This window comes from Alligator mississippiensis, chromosome 7 (genome assembly GCF_030867095.1).
Source record: "Alligator mississippiensis isolate rAllMis1 chromosome 7, rAllMis1, whole genome shotgun sequence".
In the NCBI taxonomy this organism is placed as follows: Eukaryota; Metazoa; Chordata; order Crocodylia; family Alligatoridae; genus Alligator; species Alligator mississippiensis.
This window is the reverse complement of record NC_081830.1, coordinates 36,939,360-36,966,773: the sequence shown is the minus strand read 5'-3', so window position 1 is coordinate 36,966,773 and position 27,414 is coordinate 36,939,360. Positions and strand designations below refer to the sequence as shown.

At 42.1% G+C, this 27,414-nt stretch overlaps 1 protein-coding gene across 1 annotated transcript in view; it reads right to left on the bottom strand.

Annotated features, from left to right (window-relative positions):
- Positions 1-9,015: 9,015 nt before the first annotated feature.
- The window catches only part of UBXN7 (UBX domain protein 7), a 40,087-nt gene continuing 21,688 nt past the window's right edge, over positions 9,016-27,414 (bottom strand). The window contains exons 6-11 of the mRNA XM_006267027.4: positions 23,884-24,030; positions 23,422-23,512; positions 21,983-22,110; positions 19,748-20,141; positions 18,966-19,045; positions 9,016-15,197 (exon numbers count right to left, since the gene is read on the bottom strand). Of these exons, the coding sequence (XP_006267089.1) occupies positions 15,036-15,197; positions 18,966-19,045; positions 19,748-20,141; positions 21,983-22,110; positions 23,422-23,512; positions 23,884-24,030 (1,002 nt within the window). The 3' untranslated portion in view covers positions 9,016-15,035. The remainder of the gene's footprint in view (positions 15,198-18,965; positions 19,046-19,747; positions 20,142-21,982; positions 22,111-23,421; positions 23,513-23,883; positions 24,031-27,414) is intronic.

The window sequence follows — 27,414 nt, the reverse complement described above, 5'->3', positions numbered from 1 at the left end:
TGCGGTCCCTAAGCCAGTTGGCCACCCACCTGAGTGTGTAAGCATCCACTCCACAGCCTGCTAGCTTCCTTATGAGAATAGGATGTGAAATAGTATTGAAGGCCTTCTTAAACCCAGGTAGAGGACATCTGCCTCAGCTCCAGTGTCAAGGCAGTGTGTGGTCTGGTTGTAAAAGGCTATAAGGTTTGCCAGGCAGGATCTACATGTGATGAACCCGTGCAGGTTTCCTTTCAGCATCATTTCCCCTGCTGGGTCTTCACAAATGCACTCTTTAATGATTTTTCCAGTGTTTTCCCAAGGATAGAGGTAAGACTGACTGGCCTAAATTTACCCAGCTCATCCCTTCTCCCCTTCTTAAAAATGGGCACCACGTTGGCCCTTTTCCAGTCCTCAGGACCAACGTGGTACCCATTTTTAAGAAGGGGAGAATAGCAATGAATTCTTCCCAGATCCCAGCATCTGAGGAACCATCGGGCGGGGGAAAGGAGAAAGCCAGAACCTCCATAGTCCTCAGCACCCAAGACAGCAAACACAAAGGTGCCAGGTATGTTGCTGTCCCTCAGCACTTGAGAGCCACTGGAGGAAGACAGAGCAAGTACTGTGTTTCTTTGCCTTTGTCAACACTGAACACATGCGAGTGATCCATTAGGATCGACCTTCTTCTACTTCCCATCTGGGAAAGGCAAACCTCAATTCCAAGAAACCAATGAAGAGCAGCATACTGAGCCTGTTGAACACCTTGCCCTTCTCATCTTACCCTTTATCAGCTCAGAAAAGAACAAGAACCAGTGCTGCTTTAGCAAAGGCTATAAAGGCTACTTGGGATGGGCAGCTGTGCACTAAGATACTGCTCTGCAACAAGGATAGCTAGTGCTTGGTCTGGGGGCTTTGCCAGGCATAAAACTACTGTGATGAGTGGATCTTTGGGTACGTGCATACCTAGCCACAAACTCTGCTGAATGCTCTCTGCTAGATTTAGCCAAACCGGCCTGGACAGCCTTCATCTTCAGAAGCTGGATGCGACTTCCTGTTCTGGCTGGTTCAGCCTGAAAAGATGAGGCAGATCACTTACCACTCCGGGTTGTAACTATGTCAGCCACTTGAGACTGACTGGGAGCTTCTGTAAGAGGCATAAAATGAAGAACAAAAAGCATGAAGAGCAAGGCCTGAAGCTAGCTCAGCCGTGTAACATGTTTGGCACCAAACAAACCACTGCAAACAAACATACATAAGAAAAAAAAGCAGCTGAAGACAGGCATTAAGAGAAGGGATTTAAAGCAATGGGTATCTAACAGTCTCCTGGTCAGGACACGAGCCCCACAAAGGGAACAGAAGATACAACATATGCAACAAGTGCCCTACCTCACCCTCTCAGAAAAAGCTGAAGAACAGTTGGCATTAGGACTCGTATTTACACCCCTGGAGCCCCTGCATGAAGGAAGGGGTGATAGTGAGTGACCTCAATGAACACCGAGGCCTAGAGAGAAGATGCTTATCATGACAGCAGGTCTGTACAGGCAATTTTCCCACAATATAAAGGTCCTTTGAAGAAAAGCTGAATTTGCATCACTGTGTAAATTCCCATTTATTCTTGGACAGAATGACTTAGCGCCAACAAGAAGTAAGCTTAAACGATAGAAGGCAAGCAACAGCACCACGGAAATATTCCCTTTGTGAGAAATTTGCATTGTTGCAACAACTGACAGAGAGAATAACCCATAGCATTTCTTATTACAGAGGAAGTGGGTGTTTTTTTCTATTGGAAAAGAAGTGTTGCAACTTCATCTCGTGACCCTTGCTAAGTCAGATGTAAGGTCTGTCCAGTCACCTTCCTCAAAGAGAAGGGAAAAAATCCCACTCAATATGAAACATCAGAAAGAGCTTTTCACCCTGGGGCTGTAGCATTCCAACTTTTGCTCAATGCCAATGGCACAAAACAGCCTGATTTTAGAACAACCCCTGTCCTGATTAAGGGGCAAGAGGTTCATATTTCTATAGAATATCAATTTGAATTATGAAAAGTAGCAGGGTAGTCAGCTATGGGGGAACAGCTCAACACAGAGTCATCAGCAGTTGTGATAATGAACATGTCCCTGATCAAGTGACTCAGACAGCAAGTCTTCTACTTGTGTTCTCTGCTTTAGGTATAGATTAAGGTTTAGGTTACTGCTTTAGGTTACTTGACAGCTGCTGTAAAAAAAAGTAAGTAATTATTTAACCTAGGAAATGTGTATGCATGCCTTCTGCCAGGGATTAATATATCAAACTGTGGAAAGAACTAAAATACTTTGACCATCTCTTTGTAAACAGAGCTTAACATTGCTTTGTTACAAATACTGACAAAGCAAGCTGCTGCTCATGCAAGTTTAAGCATCTCTGATTCAGTTAATCTATAATGTGCACATCTACCCTGCCTTCTGCTTCATATTTAAAGGTTAGAGATGTCACTGGTTGGACTGAAATACGCTATCCCATCTTTAGGGATGAGGAAGAAGAAGAAGAATCCAAGCTGGAACTAATTTGCAAAGTAAGTTGTCATGAGTCTGTACTTCTTAATTCTTTGACCTAGATACTGTGAGGAAAAAGAAGGAAAAAATGGTATTTTTAAGTTATGCAAAATTGGAGATTTTGCAAGCTGGCCTAAAAATATTGTTGGATTATACTGTTTTCTAGCCCATCACATTGTGTTCTTTAGTGTAGCTAGAAGATAGGTCTATACAGTGTAGTTTAGAAAAGGCACTGGTTGTGGAAAGGAACACTGACTGTAAGAGAACACTGAATAATTAGTTTTGGAGACAGCAGTAGGTATCCTTCCAAAACAACTTTGGCAAGCATCTGCACCCCTACAGAAGTTCATGCAAGCCAAGGGAATTCTCTTGCCTAAGGCTTTTGCTTTGCATATGCCAAACCAGATGCCAGATGCCACTTCTGTTCTGGTACATCTTCTGGACAAGACTTCCATTACAGACATCCAGGTGAACACCACTTTAGGTCTTTATTTAGCATGGCTATGGCCAGATGAATATTCAACTCAGTAACATGTCAGCATACCATAGAACAAGGAGCTGGGGAAGCAGCTGTAATGTCTTCAATTTTGCCTGTAATGGACATAACAGCCAACTATAGTATTTCATAGACTTCATAGACATTAGGGCTGGAAGGGACCTCAGAAGATCATTGAGTCCAGCCCCCTGCCTCAGGGGCAGGAAGTTAGCTAGGGTCAAAGGATGCCAGCAAGATAGGTGTCCAAATGTTTCTTAAAAGTGTCCAGAGTAGGTGCTTGCACCACCTCTGGGGGTGTCTATTCCAGGCCTTGGGGGCTCAAACAGTAATGAAGTTTTTCCTTATGTCCAGTCTAAAACAGTCTTGGAGAAGTTTGTGACCATTTGACCCCGTCATCCCTTGGGGCACTCTGGTGAACAGGCGTTCCCCCAGATCCTGATGCACACCCCTTATATACTTGTAAGCAGCCACTAGGTCACCCCTGAGCCTGCACTTTTCCAGGTTGAAGAGTCCCATGGCTCTGTCTCTCAGCATAAGGCCTGTTCTCTTGCCCTTTTATCACGCACATGGCTCTCCTCTGGAGTCTCTCAAGCTTCTCAACATCCTTCTTGAATTGTGGAGCCCAGAATTGGATGCAGTACTCCAGCTGTGGCCTCACCAAAGCTGAGTACAGTGGGAGGATGACATCCTGAGATGTGCTTGAGAAGCATCTATGGATGCAAGCCAGAGTTTTGTCTGCTTTACCAGCTGTGACATCACATTGGTGGCTCATGTTCATCTTGTGGTCAATCATGACCCCTAAGTCCCTTTTGGCCATGGTGCTAGGGAGCGTAACACTGCCGAGCCTATACGCGTGATGCAGGTTTTTTCTCCTGAGGTGGAGTACCTCGCATTTTTTCTATATTGAACGTCATCAGATTTTTATCTACCCATTTTCTAAGCCTATCAAGGTCAGCCTGGATAACCAGCCTATCCTCAGGTGTGGAGACTTTACCCCTAAGTTTGGTGTCATTGGCAAGCTTGACCAGTCCGCTTCTAAAACCAAAGTCCACATCATTAATAAAGATGTTAAAGAGTATAGGTCCAAGGATGGAGCCTTGGGGGACTCCACTGGTCACAGAGCACCATGATGATTTACTTCCATTGATTACCACTCTGTGGGTCCAACCTCGGAGCCAATTCCCCAGCCGTTGGACTGTGATGTAGCCAAGGCTGCAGTTGGCTAATTTTTTTATGATGAGACTGTGGGACACCAGATCAAAGGCTTTTTTAAAGTCCAGATATATGATGTCAATCTTTTCTCCCTTGTCCAGGTGATAGGTCACTTGGTCATAGAAGGAGATGAGATTGGTCAGGCAAGACCTATCCATGACAAACCTGTGCTGGCTATCCCTCAGGATGTTTCCATCAGTACCATGTATATTTGTCCCCCCGACTACAAGTTTCTTGAGAGGACATATTTTAAGACCATCTACTTGTGGCTTCCATCCCCAGGTGGAGTCATCTGTCACCAGAGTCTTAGTGAAAAGGAGTTGAAAAGAAGGATACTTCTTACCTGCCTGAAAATGGTCTAACTAGTTTAAAAGAGAAGAGTTATTGTGGGACAGTGATGGTCACATTCACATGGTGTCTGCTGGGAAGGCACACTAATCGTAACCACTCTTGCCTGGATTGAAAGTGAGGTCTGCCAAACTACAGCCATGGATGCAGATGTCCCAACAGCCCAAGGATCTTATCACCAATGTCTAGGGGGCCTACCTAATTCATGGAGGCTGCCTCCATATTTCGGAGTCCTGGCATTGCATCTGGCACCATTTTTGCAGCAAGGCGTGGCAGGCCCACGCCATGCCTCCCCTGGGGCTGAGGGGCCCCAGAAGTCCTGCCCCTCCCCAGAGACTGATAGATGGCCATCTGTCAATTGCTGGGGAGGGGCAGGACTTCTGGGGCCCCTCAGTTAATCAGAGGCATGGGGGGCCCTGCCACACTCCACCACAAAAATCTCTCCTTCCCGCCCCCCTCCTCCCCCTGCAGTGCTTCAGGATGCCAGGGCTTCCTGCCTCTCTTTGCAGCAACCTTTCTACCCCACATGGAGGGGAAAAAAATGGCAGATCTCTGTATGAAGAGGTGGAGGTTTCTAATAGGAACCTGAAGTTGGAACCATAGCAAGAGGGAGGAATATGAAAAGTGGAAGGAGTGCTGGGTGACAGTAATTATAAAGCAATAGTTTTGAATTCTTAGAAGGGAAAAGAAGGAAATGAACAGAATAAAAAAAGAAAATGCACTTCAATAAGACTTTAAGTAAACTCCCAGACCTCACAAATAAGAGCTAATGGAAAACAAATCTAAGGGAGAAGTAGCTTGAGTTGAGTTTCTTAAACAATATTATGGGCAGAACCATTAACTATCCCTATATGAAAGAGAGCAACTAAGTTAAATCATGAGCTTTTCAAAGACCTGAAACTCAAGATGTAAGGACACAGGAAGTGCAAGCAAGCTAGGTCAAATGACTAGGGATTTCAATAAAATAGCATAAACACATAGGTGCAAAATCAGAAAAGCCAAGACAAAATTATTCCATAGGAATAAATCAATTGTACCAACATAAGGTGGGGACTAACTGACCGATTAGGCCACAGTTCTGTAGAAAAGGATCTAGGGATTAGAGTAAGTCGCAGACTAAACATGAGTCAGTGTCACACCATTGTGCAAAAAAAACTACCAACCCATGATATTGGCCCATACAAACATTAGTGTCATATGTAAGACTTGTGAAGTGTTCCTTTCACCCAACTGGGTACTGATAATGTCTCAACTGAGAAGCACGTCTAGTTTTGCACACCCTGCAGATGTAGTTCAATTGGACGGTCTAGAACAGTGCTTCTCAAAGTGGTGGTCCACGGACCGGTGCTGGTCTGTGAGCCACTGGTCGCCGGTCTGCAGCGAGTTGCCAGGAAAGAAAGAAATATATTTTCAGAAGCATAATAGTGATATGTCATGGCGCCACAGTTTGTACGTTCCAACACTCCAGGTGATGTCATGTTGTGCGAGGTGAGGAAAGAGAAAGAAACAGCCAGTAGTGCATTTGTGTAGCACTGTTACACGCAGTTGCTGCCACCGGCTGAACTGGGCACTGGTCCCTGGCCCACTGGAAAAAAATTGCTGGTCCGCCACATCAGATAGTTTGAGAAGCACTGGTCTAAAAAACCAATAACCATTCATCTAGGGAGTATGACTTATGAAAAAATACTGTACTGGGGAAAAAAAAAAGGTTTGCTTGGTCTAGAGAAGACCGAGGGAAAATGTCATAATCTTTTGCAAAGATGAAGGTAACAAATCCATGTTCACTGGGAACAGGACATAGTAATAGGCTTAAAGTTCAGCAAAGTTGTTTAGCTAAGAATTAGGGGAAAAAAACCTTTCTAAATCTAAGGATAACTAAACACTAGATACTAACTAGGGAGGATGTGCAAGCTCCATCACTGGAGGATTTTAAAGACAGGTTGAACAAGTAGTCAGGAATGGTTTGGTTATAAACTGATTCTGCTTTGGGGAAGAAGAATGAGCTAGATGTCCTCACGAGATCTTTTCTAGCTCCCTTGTCTGTGACAGCAGGGGACTGGATACAATGACCTAGGAGGTCCCTCAACTACATTCCCACAAGCCACAAGGCTTTGTAAATTATGCTGTTCCAGATACAAAAGTTCCACAACTGTATAGCCTCTGGACATATGGAAGCGGTATCATACCACCTGCTGACATAAAACATAGATCACAATCTGCAGGGTCTGGTTTGTGAAGTAAGGGAAGAACACCTAGGGAGGAGGGGTGGAGGTCGTATACTTAGACTTCAGGAAGGCCTTCGATACAGTATCCCACCCCATACTGGTGAACAAGTTAAGAGGCTGTGACGTGGATGACTACACAGTCCGGTGGGTGGCAATTGCCTGGAGGGTTGCACCCAGAGAGTCGTGGTGGATGGGTCGGTTTCGACCTGGAAAGGTGTGGGCAGTGGGGTCCCGCAGGGCTCGGTCCTTGGACCGATACTCTTCAATGTCTTCATCAGCAACTTGGACGAGGGAGTGAAATGTACTCTGTCCAAGTTTGCGAATGACACAAAGCTATGGGGAGAAGTGGACACGCCGGAGGGCAGGGAACAGCTGCAGGCAGACCTGGACAGGTTGGACAAGTGGGCAGAAAACAACAGAATGCAGTTCAACAAGGAGAAATGCAAAGTGCTGCACCTAGGGAGGAAAAATGTCCAGCACACCTACTGCCTAGGAAATGACCTGCTGGGTGGCACAGAAGTGGAAAGGGATCTTGGAGTTCTAGTGGACTCCAAGATGAACATGAGTCGGCAGTGTGACGAAGCCATCAGAAAAGACAATGGCACTTTATCGTGCATCAGCAGATGCATGACGAATAGATCCAAGGAGGTGATACTTCCCCTCTATCGGGCGCTGGTCAGACCGCAGTTGGAGTACTGCGTGCAATTCCGGGCACCGCACTTCAAGAGGGATGTGAATAACCTGGAGAGGGTCCAGAGAAGGGCCACTCATATGGTTAAGGGCCTGCAGACCAAGCCCTACGAGGAGAGACTAGAGAAACTGGATCTTTTCAGCCTCCGCAAGAGAAGGTTGAGAGGTGACCTTGTGGCTGCCTATAAGTTCGTCACGGGGGCACAGAAGGGAATTAGAGAGTTTTTATTCACCAAGGCACCCCTGGGGGTTACAAGAAATAATGGCCACAAGCTAGCAGAGAGCAGATTTAGATTGGACATTAGGAAGAACTTCTTCACAGTTAGAGTGGCCATGGTCTGGAACGGGCTCCCAAGGGAGGTGGTGCTCTCCCCTACCCTGGGGGTCTTCAAGAGGAGGTTAGATAAGCATCTAGCTGGGGTCATCTAGACCCAGCACTCTTTCCTGCCTATGCAGGGGGTTGGACTCGATGATCTATTGAGGTCCCTTCCGACCCTAGCATCTATGAATCTATGAACCTGGCACACTAGATGCATCAAATGTCAATTGCAGTATTTTTACATGAAGTATAGACACCAGGTTGGTCCACAGCATTATGCCTTCCTGACTTCTAGGTGTGCTCCCACTCCTTCAGTGGATGCATCCATTAACAATTTTTCTGTGAGCAGAAGAACATCATGGACCTCTTTCAAATAATGGTCGTTTCCCCCACATCCCTCATCTAAGGGTGCCAGAAATTTGAACAGATACATGGACTGGTATATCTAATGGATGTTTGTAGACTTCAACTATTTCTGCAGATAACTGGGGTGCTGAATTCCATACTATGTGTCCTAGAAACCTTAGGCAATTCCTCGCAGTTGCATTTGTCAGGGATTGAAGATAGCTGCAAAATCTAGAATGGACTGAAATGTTTTATGAGGTAGAGTAGCTGCTGTTGTAAACAAGAATTACTCCAATGAACTCAGTTTTTTGTACTGAAGTCAGAAGGAAAGTGTGTGTGCTTATTATTAGGCCCACTGTGATAGTCAAGTTTGAATCCTGTGCATGCCATCAACTACTTGTTTAGATTGTGGGCAACTTGCTGCTTCAAGCCACAGCCACTTGGACTGTCCCTTTTGAGTGAAATATGATTGTGCTTACATGTACTTGGTAAAAGACCCTTAAAGCTATTGAGAGGCAGAAAGGAAGCATTAACGTAATATTAAACATTGGGTCCCTGTGTCTTATACCAGAAAATAAGCTGCTGGTGCTGCTTCACTAAAAGTTACACGAATTTAACAAATCTCCTCTTGAACTACTCAACACCCAACATCCACAGGAAATTAGCAAAGGAAAGTAAGCAAGGACATAACGATTCATTCTCTTTTTGAAATACAACCCTTTTACCACCTCTTAAAAGAAAAAGATCTTAATACACCAACACAGGACTTAACTCTCAATGTACAGCTTTTTGCCTTCATGAAAAAATTCAGAAGCTTCTCATATGCCTCCAGGCGATACATCACTCCCATTTAAAAACAAGAGATAAAAAAGCTATTGAAAACAGTTTATTTCCAGGATCAAATATTACAATAGGACATTTACATATATTTATAAAAAAATGCAGCAGTTGTGTATATATAGATCAGAGGTTTCCTTGAGTTTGGTCCCTCCCAGCACAGTGAGTTGAAATCTTCCAAAGATTTCTCCTCCTCCTCTTCTTCCCATACTGAATTGCATCATCATTAAGAGAATGACAACTGTACAAAATGACAAGCCAAGTCACAATTTCATACAGCTGAAAGCTTAGTTCAATAGGAGGAGAAAACCCCCTAAGAAGTCAACTTATTGTATTGGAATGTGCTGTGTCCCTGGTTAGACACCACACTTCTCAAACCATGTTACCCAAATTTTCTTCATTTAAAGCTGTTCTATAAAATAGCACCTCATCCCCTCCTCTCCTTCAGATATTTCTTACCATCTTCCCAAGACTCAAAAAGTCCCAGCACCTTTAAACACTCATCAATGACAGGATTGCTTTCCTCTGTACTGATGATGTACTTCATGAATTAATGAAACTGACAGTGGAGCCCAGAACTTCCCTAACTAGGGGGTAGGTGTGGGTGTGAAGCTAGAGGGTAAAATGGATGCAACATGAGGCACAGGACAGTATTACCAGCTGTCACATTCTCCAGTACAGCTACTTTTATTGGGCAGGAATAGCCACTAAGTGATCTCACAGTTAAGGAGAGATTGGAATAAAGTTCTCCTCCATGCCCATTAACCTCACAGGCTCAAGATTAAAACAGCAAAGCATAAATAGAATAAAATCTAGCACTCCTGCCATACAAGAGAGAACACTTGCAAGATCATCCACCCAGAATAACTGTAACAGTAGTGTACGCAGATTTTAATAGACATTGGTCAAAATGTTTTCATTACCTGGAAAAATGGAATTAGAACAGGGAAATTGATGGGATTTCCAACTCATCTAGGCTCACCCAGCTTATTTGTGTGGGTAAAAATGTGGCCCAGTTTTCAGTTATTTTATTAACAGTTCTAGTTTTTACATAAAGAACAGAAAAAAGGGTTTATTAAAAAAAAAAAAGAATGAGCACAATCACAAGTGTTAACACACTGTTACAACGAGTACCCAATCTTCAAGTGATGGAAGCCTGTTAGCCTTCCTACCTAACACATCCAAAGCATACCCATACATTCACAAGCGCTGGCATGGTTCTTTGGTACTGATGAAATCACTACTCCAACTATAAAGAGCAAACTTGACAAGCATAAAACCAGATTTCTGATGCCAAATGAGTAGGGTTATATTCTAATCAGCAATTTCACTAATTAGTTGTATGAACTGACCTAGAAGTCACATGGCTCCCACAGTAACAGGGCAACAACTGGTAATGAGCTGACCTGCAACACACAGCTACATACACAATTCTGTTTCCTGGCTCTACAGGGAAAGTCACCAGAACTGCAAAGGCAAAGGCACCTATGTATATCATGCTGAGTCTGTTTAACAACAAAAGTGAGTTCTCAGCAGCCAGACAGATGGGGCTCAGGAGCAATCTGGATTTAAGATTCCAGAATCGGAAAATTGAGCTATGTTCTAAGCAGACTGTCAATCATGTGGCTCTTTCCAACTTTTGTAACGTGAATGCGACAAGGAAGCAACAAGAAGAATCAAGACATGATAGTCACAGGATTTCAGACTAAGTCACATTTTAAAGTGTACCCTGTGCAACTATGTGAAAAAAAATCTCCTGAACGAAAAATACATATAAAAAGAGGGCTGTGTAGAAGTTATGTTTTTGTTCCAGCTGTTCATTTTAAGAACTGTAGCAGTTTCTCATACAAGTGTGCTTCATTAAGTGTCTAGCAGTCATGTAAACCATGATAATCCTACATTTGGGATTATTTAAGAAAACTCAAGTATTAACACAATACAGACACTTTCCATTTTCTTAGATTAAATGTCACTCTTTGTAAAGCAGGTTCAGATGTGGTTACTTTTGGAAATCATTTTGATGCAAACTGTCTAATCAGCTTCTAACAGAAGTGACATCTTTGGAAACCCTATTGTATCACCATTAATTTGCTAATATTTAAAAAAAAGACAAGAAGGCTACTTTATATAAAATTAAAAATGTAAGATCAAATCTGATGACTCCCCAGGGAGTACAATAATAAAAAATAAAGCTGAAGATGGGAGGGAGTGTAAATATCTTAGACCGTGATTCAAAGCCTTCTGTTGTCAATGGGCATGGCTCTTTGTGGCTTTTGATCAGACCTCAACTACCTACTGGAGGCCAGTAGACCATGGTTTCGGTGAAGCTGCTAGTCAGCTTACTTTAGTATAAGCCTTGATATAATAACACACTAATTTCCAGGATAGTGAAGGACAAGCAGGTCAGGACTCCCAGTGACTTGGGAGACGCAGATGTACCCACATGAGCTTTCAAACCATTGCTCCATTTCTTATACTTTTGAAGGGACACTTTGGCTACTCCTAGTCACAATTAACTATGATATACATGATTTATTTTCAAGGAATCAACTAAGAGAGAGCAAAATAAAATTAATGGTATGGGAGGAAAACATCTTTAAGTAGTTGCTCCTTGGCTGCAAAGCATAAGAGTTTGAAATGTTAATCAAGAGAACAGACATAGCTATTCAATCCGGTATCAGCCTAGGATACCAACTCCCCATGGCACATGTACATCTCTCTACTCCCTAGGACACCTCATAACTAACCTAGGAAGTAAATAGACAAGTGAGAACGAACAGTTTACATGGGACATTACACAAGACCACTGCCAAGTCACATTTGCTTTGCTAGCCCACAAACGATTCAAACTTGAGACCTTTCCCCCTCTATTCTATTCCAAAATAACCTGTTTCAAGATACTGAGGCTGAGATACAGCTGTGACAAAGACCACTTAACACACCTTCCTCATACAGTGAGGTAAACAGCCAACCTGGCAGAGGTTACAGGCCTGTCACAGCTGTTGCAGTGCATTACAGGATGCATCTCATCCTATTTCTTAGGCCTGCAAAGGCCAGGGCTGCCAAATGGCATATTCTGGTTCAGAGGGTTGAAGAGAAAGCATTTCCCAACAGTAGCCTTTCCAGTGAAATTAAGAAACAGCATCAACTGACCTCATGAGAATTCTTTCTGGTATTCACGAGCTACACTGAGAACTCAATGGCTGTAACATGTGCTCTCTTGTAAAAAAGTGACCAAACTGCTTTTAACACAAACCTGAATTAAGAACCGGTTCAAGACTCTCAATTCAGTTTTCTGATATTGAGATAATCAGTATAAGAGAGATGAGCTCCCTATGGATGAGTCAAAGAATGTCATATGATTTTTGCTGGCCTTTGGCTGCCTTGCAACCGAAGCCAGATTTTCATTAAACATGGGCTTTGGAAGAGTTCCTTTGTACTCATTAAATGCAAAAGACCAATGCTTTAGCAAGATCCCTGCCGCTCACCACTGGGTGGATGTGGGCCACGAGAACAACTGACCAATCAGAATATTGCTTTGAATAGTGAGTGACCCTAGCCATGTAGCCAGAACCCCAAAGCTAGAGGAACTGCCAAAGCTCCCTGAAGTGTTTCATAGGGCATCAGGAGACATTCATAAAGTTTACAACCTTGAACAATTTGGCAGGCAAGAAAGCCCAGCCATGCACAGAAACTAGACGTGAGTCTTGGTGTTCTTGTACCCTTCCTCAACTTCTTCAAAGACAAATTAACCAACTAGGGAGAAACAAGATAGCTTTGAGCAAATTAAGTTCGCGGCCAATCATTTCAGACCCCTGAAACCTCAGAAAATGCAACTTTTAAAACTAAATGTTAGGCATTTACCTCTCCCTAGCACATCCAAACATCCAAGTTAATATTTTTGTGGTCTTTTATTCTCAAATCCAGATGATCCTCCATTTTACAGAAACTACTGTCCCTTTATCCTCAAACAACACATCCCTTTTTAATTTGGGTTCTTGAAGTTCTCTTACTCATTAATGCAACTGGGGGGTAGCCTACAAGAATAATTCTGATACTGATGAGTGATTAGGTATGAATCCCAACGTGTCACCTTGGAAGTGACTCAGCGCACTGACCACAAAATGGCCATCAAGATTGGTTTTCACAACTAAATATCCTGTAGCAGAATGCACAGTGGTATCACTGAATGCACTTCATACATTTCGACTAAGTGCATTCAGAAAGTCTTATATATTTAAATATTTATATAATTCATTATTATACAAAAAACTCTAACGGTTTTTTGGGGGAGAGGACAATTAGGCTGCAGTTTATTTCTTGTGAATAACCCCCATGATCTCTCATGCATGATTCTTTAATGCTACAGTCTATATGGAGCCTTGAGTGAATTTAAAGGCAAAAGCACTGTGCTATCCCATGGTATATGCCTAACTGTATGATCAATTTATGCTGGCAAGTTATTTCCTAGAGAGAAAAGAATATTCCATTTCCCTGATGCTATAACACCACTAATGTTTCCTGACAAACCATAGTGGAATTAACTTGTAGAGAAGGCCTAATCTTCTGTCAAGCAAATTGACAGTCCTAGCAGGGCCTGACTTTGGCCTGCTTATATATCATACAGGAAAATAAGTTGCTTGATGTAAGTGCAGAAAACAAAATGAGCACCTGGCTTCAATAGTAATGTCTGTAGAAGGATATGTAAAAAATTTTATCTCACTATGTTGTCCACCACAAATCCTTGAGCAGTGACTGACCACCAGCTTACACTCCAGGCAAAGCTTCTAGGAGAATGAACATTATATGGTGAAAAACTGACTGAGCTGCACTGTCCTGTATATTGCATTATGCTTAGTTAGTTGACAATTTAGCCACAACACCTGCCTGGCTTCTGGTACCGGCTGCTATAATTTAGAGAGAGAGAAAACACAGATTGTACTGACAAATCCATTACTGTTGCTTTACACAAGCTTTAAAACTTATTAGTAAGTAATTCTCTCTCTCTCGTTGTAGATGCAGACAGGAAATGGAACTTCACGCACACCAACTGCCAGGAGTGCTCAAGCCAGCCTGCCTTCTATGTTGGTAGAGAGTCCCATCAAGAAGGGTTTCGTAAAACTTAAAACAAAAGGAACCTCAGCACTAGGACTTCCCTTCCTGATAGCCCAAGAGTCCTGCAAAAGGTGAATTCCTTCCAAGGAAAGAGTCTCAGATCTATTTTAAAGTTGTGATGGCAAATAGTTTCCAGCAAGTTTGAGAACCTTACAATATCCTACCACCTAACGTAACCAGTAAAATTCTGTCAAGGAAAAAAAAAGAAAGAAAAAAAGGAAATGGAAACATGTTAGGATAAGCAAAATAAGAATTATCCTAATAAGGTTTCGTGAAAGAAAAGAGAAAACCTTAGCTCCACATTAAGTATTCAATTACTGTATCAGATATGTTGGGTTTTCATCAAATCCAGGGACAGCACACCCATGTTTAAAGCAAGAAGTCACTTGATGAGTAGGGAAATGGGGGAGGGAGACGCTTATGTAATCTAATACGCTGTCCAGGGCTGAATCCTTAAAGGCTATCCCAAACACACCTTACCCCATAGCCTTTCCACAAATCAGCGTTCTGCAGAGGGCAGGACAAATTAGGTTAATGGAGACTTCTGAGCAGAAAACCAAAATAAAAGGAAAAATCCCTACTCCAGATTATTCCCCCTCTGCAGGGAGATGACTCAGTGCTTTGTCACGTATATCTCAATAAAACAAAACAGATTTAAGAGTGGCAGCATTAAATATTTTTGCTTGTTACAGCTGTTCCTACCCCCACATAATGGATGCACAGATTACCCTTTTGTTCCAAAACGTGAAGGAAGGATGCCTTTCCCTTGGCCTGATAGGGAAATTTGTTCTGGAATTCTTGTTTGGTCACTGGACTAGGAGAAGGCTGCCTGCCCAATTTCAGCTCTGCATTCGCATGACCCCAACTGCATACTCTGTGAGTTGGTATCAAGGGCAGAGAGGAGGGGAGAGGAAGGCTGGGAGAGAGCTCAGGCTATGGTGCTAATTCCTTTCTTGCACAAAAACAGTCTCTTGAGGACATAGGCCTGCCTCCTGTAATGTGATATCATAGTCCAGATGAGAAAGCTTCCTCCGAGGGAAGTTGGTAAGGAGTTCAAAACGTTCATTGGGGTATCCTTTTGACTGGACGTGTTTCACAAGAGCCTGCAAAGAAATGCAGAGAAGTACTAGTTAATATTAAAATACATTTTAAAGGACACTAACAACCACCTATTTTCTTCAAAAAAGTAGAAATTTGCCCTAATGGACATAGGGAACTTTGATGTAAAATCAGGCAATAAAGAATATAGATTACATGCACGTTCCAAAAACTCCAATGACTGCAGTACTGAGCATTTAAACCTCAAGGATCCTAGTCAATTAATTACTTAAATGAACAGAAGAGAAAAATATTATAGGACACTGATTAAGCAGACTGAATTTTGAGCTGTATGTTAAGTAATAGTAAAATGGGACCTTCAAGAGTGTCTTTGTATACAAAGAGTAGGAGCCCCTCCATTGTTTACTGGGAGTCACCACTACAAACAGACCTATGTGTAACAAGTCTTTCCTGCTCCAAAACCCTAGCCCATACAGACTTATTCGTACTAACCCCAATACATTTTTGCCTAAAAATTAGATTTTCTTGCTTTCAAAATACACATATCTGGAGTACTCTGTCCACTTTTGGGCCCCCCACTACAGAAAGGATGTAGACAAATGGGAGAGAGTCCAGTGGAAGAAAGTGAAAATGGTGAGGGAGCTGGGGTACAGGATTTATGAGGAGAAACTGAGGGTACTAGGCTTATTCAGTCTGGAGAAGAGAAGATTGAAGGGGGATTTAATAGCAGCCTTCAACTACCTAAAGGGGGGTTCCAAAGAGGATGCAGCTGGACTGTTCTCAATGATGACAGATGACAGAACAAGGAGCAATGGGCTCAAGTTGCAGCAAGAGAAGTTTAGATTAGATTTTTCCTAGTATCTCTTCCACCAGGAGGATAGTAAAACCCTGGAACAGGTTACCAAGATAAGTTGTGGAATCTCCATCCTTGGAAGTTTTTAAGACCAGGCTCGACAAAGCCTTGGCTGGGATGATCTAGTTGGGGCTGGTCCTGCTTTGAGCAGGGGGTTGGACTAGATGACATCTTGAGGTCCCTTCCAATCCTAATTTTCTATGATTCTATGCTTCTATCTATGATATCCTGGTAAAGCACTGCCATGAGCTGCGTTCATCTCCGTCTAATAGAAATGCTATGCACTGCAAGGAGTAAAAAAAGGAAAATAAAAGTGTAAGGAAACAGCATTTGCTTCACCACCTAAACAGAATCAACAGATGGGTTAGGAAGGGTTAATGCTGGTGATAGGGAGGTGAGGAAACATCATGTGCAGATTAGATGTTAGGGAAACTTTAGAGGGAAGGGAATAGGGCAGAAAGAACAAAGGACAGAAGATGACCTTAAGAAAGGTGAATGCTACTTTTTGAAATGGAGAACAAAGGAGGACATTAGAAAAGACATGGAGATAGAGAAGAAAAAGGGAAAACAAAAATTAACTCAGGTCAGTGACTAATTGGCAATGCCTTGTTGCAACAGACACCCTACACTACTGAGTTTTGAGAGTAAGGTTTGAGCAGCATTTTAACCACTTATTGTTCCTGCAGAATCTGCATTTAGATAACTGCACAGACTGCTCTCTCAAGGTCAGCAGAATAAATGCAAAAAAACTGCCTGGTGGCTGACGGCAAAATTACCTCAGACTCCTGGTTAACATAGCTGAGCTTGACTTCATGTGCTGCAATGGAGGTAGGCGGCAGTCCAAATATTCCTTTACAGTTCATTTTGCTTAAAAATTAATCAAATCAGTAGAGGTGCACCGATAGAAATTCTGGGGGCCGATGCCAACAGTTGATATTTAAGGAGGCATATCAGCCGATACTAATCCGATTTTTGATACAGCTGCATGCGGCTGGTAAGTCTGTTGTGGTGGAAGGAGAGGACGGAGGGAAGGGGCACAGGGTCAGATCAAGGCTCCTGCAGTGAGGGAGGGAGTGGGGCTGGGGCAGGCACTGCCCAGTCAGGGAAGGGATGGAGCCACAGCTCATGCGGGGGCCACGTGCCCCTGGATCTGCGTGGGGGCAGGATGGGCTGCAGCTGTGGGCTGGGGCTGCGCCAGGCTCTTCCTGGCACGTGGGGGCTGAGCTTGGGGCAGGCAGTGGCACTGGGAGGGGGCTATGGCAAAATTTAGGGAAATTTAGGGAGGTTGCAGCCCCCCCATAGCCCTCTCCCAGCGCCGCCACTGCCTGCCCCGAGCATAGCCCCCACGCACCGGAAGCACAGCCTCGAGCACAGCCCTGAGGCACAGCTGCTATGCCAGCCAGTGGACCACCACCCATCCTGTAGTCGAGGTGAAGGTTCTTCCTACCCAGATGAAGAACCCTGCACTTCTGCCTGTTAAACCTCATCTGATCGTTCTCTGCCCATAAAACCAGTCTGCAAGGTCATCCTAGATTCTTACCCTATTCCTCTGATGTGCCTGCATTTCCCCACAGCAAACTTTATCACTGAGCTTTCCACCCCCCCATCTTAGTCATTAATAAATATGTTAAAGAATGTGGCTCCAAGCACTGATCTCTGGGGGACACCACTGGAGAATGTTGATGTGTAAAGTAAAACTAGTTCAACAGTCTTATTAGTGCTCCTCAGCCTAGATTTTCAATAGTGGTATTAAAATCCTAGGCTTCTAAACCAGTGGTGCTCTCAGTTTTGGCTTTGTGGGCCACACGATTAACAAAGGGCTGATCCACAAGCTCCAGGGGCCTTGAGCTGCTCCTGCCTGGCCCGTGGGCCACCCTGTGCACACAATACAGCACACAAGGCTACAGTCCATGGGTTTGTCAGGAGCCCTGTGGGGAGCCCCGCAGGCCAGATGACATGGCAGTAGGGTCTGAGCATCCCTGCTCTAGAACAAAGCCTCCCAACAATGCCAAAATGTCTTGTGGGGCTTTTCCTCGTTGAGCTAAAAGGTACAACTATGAAAAGGAAAAATCACTCCTTAAAATCTAAACCAAAATTTGAACTTATGGCAGAGATAACATCTAGACACCTATTCATCATCTAACTCAAGAAAATATGACAAGCATTTGTCTTAAATTTGAGTAAACCCTTACTGAAGATTTGTACTGGAACAGAGGACATAAAAAGAAAGCTCCAGGAGAGGCTTTTATAGCTATTCAGTTTGCAAAACCCAATGCTGGCTGTCCCTCATCTTAGGAGTAGTCACGATCATTAGTGATATAATGGAGCTTTTAGTGCAGTTAAGACTTCTCAAAGTGCAGTTAATGCTGCCATACTATGACCTCATGAATACAGTAAATGCATAAGAAACAGTTCAGACAGGCTCTGAAATTGAGAACAGTTAACTGATGCTGAAGCAAAAACTTTCCTTTTGCAAGAACTTCCTTCGAAGTGTGAACTATTACCTACATCCAGAGAGAAGCTATGTAAACATAGCATTAAAAAGAAAAATGGAGAAAGACCCAGGAATCAGGAGTTCTACACTGTTATTCCCATCTAAACCTAGCTCCCTGACCTTGGGCAAGTAATTTCTTTCTGATTCAGTTTCTTGTTAAAGAGAAAACTTACCACAAAGGAACAAGATGCGAATGTTTTTGAAGTACTTTAAGATAAGGAGAAAGGCATTTTGAAAGAATTATTTTACAAGGGCAGAAGGCAGCTTTGTCATAGGAAGTCTGTATGTGGGAAGACAACAATAGAAGGAGAAGAACAGTAGAGGTTCAAAACACAACTTATTCCCTGGATATGCCAACCACCATCACATTTAGTTGCACTTAATTTCCTAGCGCCACCACAGAAAAGCTCTCTAGCTCCAGATCCTCTCTCTCTACACAACCAAGCACCAATTATTTCTACTCACCAGAAGTTTAGCTTGTTCAGGCAATGAAATTTGTTCCCTCTTTCCATCCGGATACCTTAGCATCAGATGCGCCTTTGGTCCTAGCATAAAGGAAATTACTGCAAGTTAACAGGGCAAATTTAGCTCCTATGGGTTTAAATAGTCTACTCCCCTGTAGAACACAGCAGGGTTAGCAACTGGGGATGAATACATACAAAGGTCTTAAAAGGTGACTTTCAAAGCTTTTTCTGTTTGATCCTTGTGAGGTTCATGAAGATGAGTTTCCATTACACATTAAAAAGAAAATAAGTCACAAAGATGGGGAGTCTGCCAACAAAAATTAAAAATAGTGCCCCCTCCCACCCTTGCAGTCCTATGGAAAAGCCATACTTTTCACTTACACATTTGTCTTAGTGATGTGCTTACACTGCTGCCTCTGTGTGAAGGAAATCTGTTCTGGGCCTAGAGAAATTTGCACACGTCTGCTCTAGCACAAATCCAATGTCGACAAGCCATGTGGAAACAAAGCTGGGCCTGTACCATCATGATTTAGCAGACCCCCTGGTAGAACCCTCACTGTACATATCTACACTGCATCATGGCAAGTTTCCCCAACAAAAACCATTCCACAGACCAACAATTACTCAGGGTTGTGAAAAACGCTGCTGAGGGCAGAAGGCTCTATTCAAATAGGTGACTTGAAGAAGAGACAACTACGGAAAGAAAGGATAGTTTTTAAAAAACAGGACTGCCAGAAAAATGTAAAGCCTTTTGTATCACCATCAAAAAATGGCAAAACTCACCATTCACATCTAGTCCCTCTACAGCACTTTCTGGCTTGTCAACCAACTCCTCCACGATCCCAGCATCGAGGCAGGGCAAAACTCTGTGATTTGATGTTGTCCCAGGATCAGTCCTTGCAGGAGGCTCAGGCTGGGGCCTCCGGCTCTCTTCTTTTTTGTATCCCAGGTCCTTGTGGGGAGACTTCCTAGACTTGGCAGGATTCTCTGACTCCTCCTCCTCCTCTGAGCCACAAACAGAAATAAACTCCTCGCTTCCTGAGAAAAGCTCAGATTCAGATTCCTCATCTGATCGGTTTTCTTGTTTGCCCTGGGAGGAATCAAAATGCGTCTCCTGCAGGGAGGCCCGGATGGCAGCTTCCAGCTGACTGTCCTCACTAGCATCAATGAGGCTCTCCTGTCCAACACCACCATAATACAAAAAACCCAAAACAAAACAAAAAAACTGACTCAGCAAAATTTTGCAACAGCACATACCCAGAAACAAGGGGACTTTAACAAAGGATTCAGAGGTGATGTTTAACAGAAGTCTAACAATTAAATGGAGTGGTAGGTCAGTCACAATGTTCAGCACTTAATATTTCTCTCTTTAGAGAAACATTTTACTACAAAAGCAAGATTTCCCCTCTTATATACACTGGCACAATGCTGAAATTGGATTATGGTCTGGTTCTGGTAATCCACAAACATTTTCAATTGGTGGATCACCCATTCATTACCAATTGCCAGATCTTGATTTCCATGTGGCAACTACAGATGAATGGAAAAGACTAAGAAGACTGTAGTAAGGAAGCAGGTAAAAGAACAGACTTCCTTTAATGCAACAGAAGCAGCTGCTGGCCATGCAATTCTCCTTGCCCAAGGGACAGGCCTTTACAGTTTAGTTTCTAAATTCTCTTCATATGCCTATATGCGTATTGACCTAATACACAACTTTGTAATTTAGTTATCCTCTGCTTGCAAGGTTTTCAATACAGCAGAATATCGATTACCCTCACTACTTAGTGTTACCATCATTCCAGATAACTGTTTTTTCCAGACAATTCAACATCAGTTTGAAGTGCTAAAAACTTTAATTACTGTACACTAAATACTAAAAAACTACAAGAAATATGGTACCATGTAATATTTTAAAATTTCAAAGTACTAATAAATAAACAATGCACAGTTGCCTTGCCAACATGCAAAACCCAGCTGTGGCCTAATGAATTTGTTAATACTACCTGACTTTCCAGATAAAAATCACCTTCTAGATGACTGGCTCTACTGTATTATTTTACAAGTTGGATGTAAATTAACCCATGAACAAAGGAAAAAAAAAATGATATATACAAAACTACTGCATAAGAGAGAGAGAGAGATGCTTTGGCTTTTTTTTTTTTTGTCTAATTACTTCTGAAAATCTCTTGAAACCCAAGGAATCCAGATTTGGGCTACGATTAAAAAGGAACCATTACTGCTTAATAAGAATAACAGACCTTCACTATTGGGAAAGAAAAATGGTGAGACCTGTACTTTGGGGAGCACCACATCTATTCAATTTAGATGAGTGAATCTAAATATGAAATTAGGCATTCTACATATTTCTTAGATTCATCTCCAGCAGAGAAATGCCCAGAAGCTCCTAACACGTGTTGTACGATGTTCAAATAAAAAAAAAAATGTATTAAAAGCAGCTGTCTTAGGATCATTGCACTCTAGAAAACAATACAAAGTGTCAAGGCAATAGGAAAGACTACCCTTTTTTTTTTTTTTTTTTGCCAATCCTTCCAAGAATCCAACCCCTTCAGCCTGTACTTTCTACTTAAAAGTGTGTGTTTAGGCTATATACCAATGAAAGTTGCAAATTCAACCAGCAGGAGCATAAACATTTAAACTCTCCAATACTGAGAGAGAAATACAGAAGATTCTTGCTAACCTTGATGCTTTGTAATTTATATCCAAGAATAGAAGCCTCTCGCTACTATATTCAGGACAGTTTTCACAACATAGAGCTCTAGCAGAGCTTAGATTTCTATGCCTATTTCATTAATGAATGCTGCAGAGCATAAATTACTGAACAAAAGTACTTGTCAAAAAGGTGAGAAAGTACATTTTCTAATGCATCATTTCTGCAGCTGCTGCATTTTCAATAGTTAATTCAGAAGTCAATTTGTACCTATGTCCCATTCAGTGATGTAACCAGGCACATGCCAATTTCTCCTCTTTCTACAACCCCACAAAGGCCTTATAACTTACAGAGCGAGAACATTTTTGGGGAGGGCTGGTGGAATGTCCATCCAGTTGTCCATGCTCACCCAGGAACCCAGTCACTTGGTCCAAGAAAGAAGATACATCCAGTTGGTGCCACTCCACTAATTTCTGGCCTATTAGAATACAGAGTAATATGGAACATCACTTAATGAAGGGGCCCTCAAATTATGGTTTAGTCTCCAGGACCAAAATTTTAAAACACAAAATTTTCTTAGTGTCATAATGGTTCTCTTTAATGATGTGGCAAAAAGAGGCAATTATGGATTTATAGAGGATTATTTTAGAATTTTAAAAAAGTCAGGTCTCACTAAAGCTTGCATGTAATGGGCCTCAGGGACAAATGAAGGGAAGGAAGAAAACCAGAGTCTGATACCTATCAACTCCAGCACTAAATTTTCAATTGTGGCTCATCTAATTCTAAACTGAAAAACAATGTTTGAAAAGTCTCAGATCAGTTACAGCCCACTCAGATGAATAAAGAATCTTAAATAAATTGCAATAAATGTCCTCTGGAGGGAACTTAAGATAAAGTATTGCTAAAATTTATACCTCATTACTTAAAGGTTAGGACAACTATTTAACTTCAGTAACACAGAGATTCTTTCAGCATCAAAAGCAGCAAGAAGTCTTGGCATTAATTTTATAAATCCGTAATTCAGAGTTTGGAGCTGAGGATCAGGCCATCAATTTAGTAGGAATGATGCATGGGGGATTGGGGAAATGGAAACTAAAAAGGGGTGGTGGGGAGAAAGAAAAACAGGGAGAAATCAAAAAGGGCTATAAAAAAAGGGAATAATGTTGTCCAACATTCCAAAGTGTGACAAAAGCAAACTTAGTGTGTGAAACCTACACCAGTGCCTGAAAATTAAGACGATCATTCCTGACCCTTCCGATGGCAATTAGCATGCTATTATGACATGACTACTGGATGTCAGTGTGGAAACTAAGATCATGAAACTGAAAAAAAACTGAATTTACCATGATACATACTGTTCAAGCAGGGAGAAATTAAAGTAGTAAATGAAGAGGACAACTAGTGAAAGTGAACTGATTTTTATTTCACTTCCAAATAATGTGACATTTTTAGTTTCATACCATAAAAAGAGAATATATAAAGATAATCTTTTAAAATAATTCTTATTTTTGACATTAGGTGGTACCAATTTTGTCAAATGTTTGTTTAGAAATCTAGATTGTAACACTTGATAAAAACTTCATAAAACTTAAAGATGATTTGAAATAAGAATGCCTTTAAGAGTCACAGTACCTCTGAGAGAAACTGCTGCTGTTTGTGAACAGGTTTAAATATTATAAGAGAACACATACATTTCAATACATATTAAATAGCATGGTCATGGATCAGTAAAGCTAAACATTCCATCTTGTAGCTCTTATGTACTGCAGGTGACTGGGCCTTATCCTACCTGTCCTGGGATCCAGGATGGAGACGTAAGGGAAGTCTGACAGTTTATAAAATTGTATGTACCTCTGCCCTTCCTCGCTGTCATGATACACCTACAGAATAATCACATTGGAAAAGTGTCAGAGCCTCAAAGTACAATATGCAACTTTATTTTATAATGTACTCTACATTTTGTAAGCGCACAAGTCTAATTTCCTTTCCAAATATTTAATAGGTGGATTTTTAGGTCAGATAGGTCATAATGTCAGTGATAAAGATCTGGACCCACTTAAAACAGCTCTTTTAGCTTTTTGTCCTAACAGGCAATCATTCCGTAATCTGAACTCTGGAGTTAGCTTCTCTTTTACTAGTTAATTAAAAAGCATTCATTAGCATAGATTTATTCCAAAAGCCCATTTTTCATTCCACTACTGCCTTCAATCAATTTTGCTGCTTAGAGGAAGGATCTCATTAACCTTCTCACCTGCCAAAATATGAAATGTTCCCGGATAATGTTCTTCACTGCCTCATTGCTCCAGACATCGCGGTTAAGACACTGACATGCAAAGTCCTGCACATTCTGGATGTTAATCATGAGCCATTTGTTCTGCATCTGTCCACATTCTTTGGCCTGAAAGAAGAGAGAACAACTACATTAGCCTTTCAGTTTTAACTGAACAGAAACAATGCCAGCAATGGTCATTAAGGGCTTCTACTCATGTCAGGCTTCAGTAAAACCCCTTCTCAGTGGAAAGGAACAGGATTAGCAAAAGCCTTCCAATAGAGCCTGGCAAACAAAGGCCAGTTCTAGAACACCTGTTTAGCCACAATTTCAAATTGGTTGAATTTAAAAAGAAACAAAAACAAATACAAAACAAAACAGAAAAAATACTTGAGTGAACTTCATTGCTGGATTTCAACAAGACTAGCAGAGCAGGGCAGGGATGAGGTAATTCTCAGAGCAAAAGACTGAAGGTGGAAATGATTCTGAATTAAGTATTTTTTCAGAAAAAAAAAAAAGAAGAGTGGAGTGAATCACACTGACCCGACAGCTGAGAAAAGACCTAGGCACTCTAGAGGCAAACTTGCGGGAGCTTTTCCTAAGTAGGCTAAAAATACTGATTGAGGAGTTGTATAAATAAAATAGCCCCCTTTTGGCTACATTTTCTAGCTGTATTTTTATACTCTATTTGGGTGTGACTACCAAACTGGAAGTCACTTCCTGATGCTCATTCAATATGCAAACTGGGGGAAAATGGGAAGGTTTGAAGTTGCAGGAACAGATCTTACTGGTTTGAGTCACAAAGCTGGCATTGTCTGATTGGTTGGTTGCAAGTTAATGGTAGGAGTTTGATCAAGAATGTAATTCTGATCGCTGAATTGTCATACCTGTTGAAAAAAAGAGGGCTATATCAAAAGTATGAATGCTCATATCTCTCGGACAGACTGGAAATTGTGTATGGACTTCTTAAAAAAATAAAGTAAAAGGAGATTTACTTACATGAGTTTGCACCAACTGCACCACTCATGAAGGGGGTAGATGGGAAGCAAATCCAAGGATTTAAGATATTCCACCAGCTTTTATATTTTTCCCTTCAAAATTTAAAATTCCACTTTAAAAGTGAAAACTTAATCTTATAGACCTTACAGTCATTCCTGTCAATGGAGGTATAGACTTAAAATCTCACTATTACTGTTCTAATTCCAATATTTAATGCAACTGCCAATTAAATGTTAGGCCGTATAGGTACTAAGGAAAGCTACTGCAAGTCCTTATTGTACAGAGGACCTCACTTTAAGTACCCAGGTGGTAAAATTACTTTGCATAGCCAGGTGACCCACCAATTGCAACCTGACTTTCTGTTGACTTGGAATGACATTACAGATGAATAAAACACAAGTGTGGAATATGCAAGTATGTGGGTTCCTATAAAAGCACTTCAGTACTTGTCTTCAAAGTGCTCCAAAGTTCATTAATCAATCCATAACACCCCTATGACAAAGGCATCTTTTTAAATAGACTGGGAAAAATGAGGCAGGGGGGTACTGATGTAAGTGGCCCAATTTTTCCAAGATGTTCATTAGCTCTAAAAAGAAACCTCTCATTTAAGAGCCTAAAGATAAATCTGGATGCTTATTCTTAGGCAATCAACTGAAAACAAATCAGTCCAAATGATTTGCCCAAGGCTGAGCTGGGAATTCATAATGGTATGTATAGCTGCATCAAAACACTCTGGTGACCTCAGCCCTGTGATCCACTCTAACCTACTTTGGGGGAAAAAAAAAGAAGGCATCAGCTAAAACAGTCTCTTCTGTCAGCAGAATTCCCCCTCTACTGCTGGTAGAAGTAAACAACTGAATTTATTCCAACTGAAAGATTTAGAGGGGTGGTCATTTACCTCCTACATTTGCCAGTACTTTAGACAGTTTAACTCTTCCCCATGAAAGACTTCTCTCCTATAAAAGTCTGTGAGCAAGAATATAAAAATATCCCACACAAGAAGAAATCAATAGACTGGAGGGAGAAGGGCTATGGCTAGGTGTCATACCTGAAGCTACTTACATTTTTACTTAAGGGGACAGAATATATAAAATTTAAAGGTTCTTGCCACTACCCGCATTCATCTATAGCCATGTATGCACATGGTTGTGAACTATTATAAAGTTCTCTTTTTAAAGATTTTTGTAAGGTTTTATTCTGAAAAGTTATTACACTCATTAAGTCCAAATGGATGTCATTATAGTGCATTTGGAAACAACTGCTGATTTCACTGATAAATTTTTTTTTCCTGCTTCCTTACTTCTTGTTCACTCAATGCTGAGTGACCTATAGATTCTAATTCTTCCTGCACATCAAAATAATTACCAATGCAGAAGAGCTCAGGAAAGATTTTTTTTCCCACTGTGCCATCAGAGGCTGTTTCCCAAACATGACTCCTGTCACTGCATAAAAAGGGAATAAAAAACTACTGCTGGAGATAGTGTGGTGTTGTTCCTCCTTGATTACAGTTATGATTGAAAGAAAACCCACTTGGGCTCCTGTGAAATGCCTGGACAACCATGAGCAGCTGGAAACAAGGACATGGAGCCAGCACCACATACCCTGTGGCCGACAGACCAGTTTGGAACTGGTTTACCACATTTCCTCAAGTTCCATCTGCGCAACTGACTAAGGCAACTAATACAGTGCATCTCTACCCTGCCTTCAGCCTGACTTTAGATTAAAATGGCTAACTACTAGGGGTGTGCAAAGTGAGCCCTATTCCATTCGGATTTGGCCTGAATCAGGGACAGTGATTCAATTCGTTCATTCAGATCACTGCCCCGATTCGATTCGGCCAAATCCAAATCTGAAGATTCGATACCGATTCGAAGAATCAGCTATTCAGCCACAGACACAGCTTTAAATGTTTTTTCTACATACCTTGAGGTACCAGTGCAGCTTGTGAACGCTGCGATGCTGGGGCACATGGAGCATCCCACAGGAGTGTGGGGGGGCTCTCCACTTGCTCAGCACCAAACCTGGAAGTGGACCGGAAATCGTTCCGGTCCACTTCTGGGTCTGCTGGGGAGTGCGCTGGGGGCCCCCCCTGCACCTCCCTCTCCCTGACTTGACAAATCGGCTTCAGGGGGATGCCGCGTACCACCCCTCCAGACCCAGGAGGCACCAGTCGCCGAGCCATGGCAGCATGGGGGGGGGCCCCCCAGTGCGCTCTATGGCAGACCCGGAAGTGGACTGGAAGTGCTTCTTGTCTATTTCTGGGTCTGCTGCTGAGCATGCTGGGGAGCCCCCCGCACTTCTGTTGGACACTCTATGCACTCCAGCATCACAGCATTCACAAGCCACCTGCTACCTAGAGGTATGTAGAAAAAACATTTAAAGCTTTGCCTATGTCTGAATCGCTGAATCTTTCTGAATCGATTTGGAGAGAGTAAAGGGCCCTCCGATTCGATTTGGATTCGGAGATTCAACCACTGAATCAGGCCAAATCTCCACTGAATCAAATCAGGGACT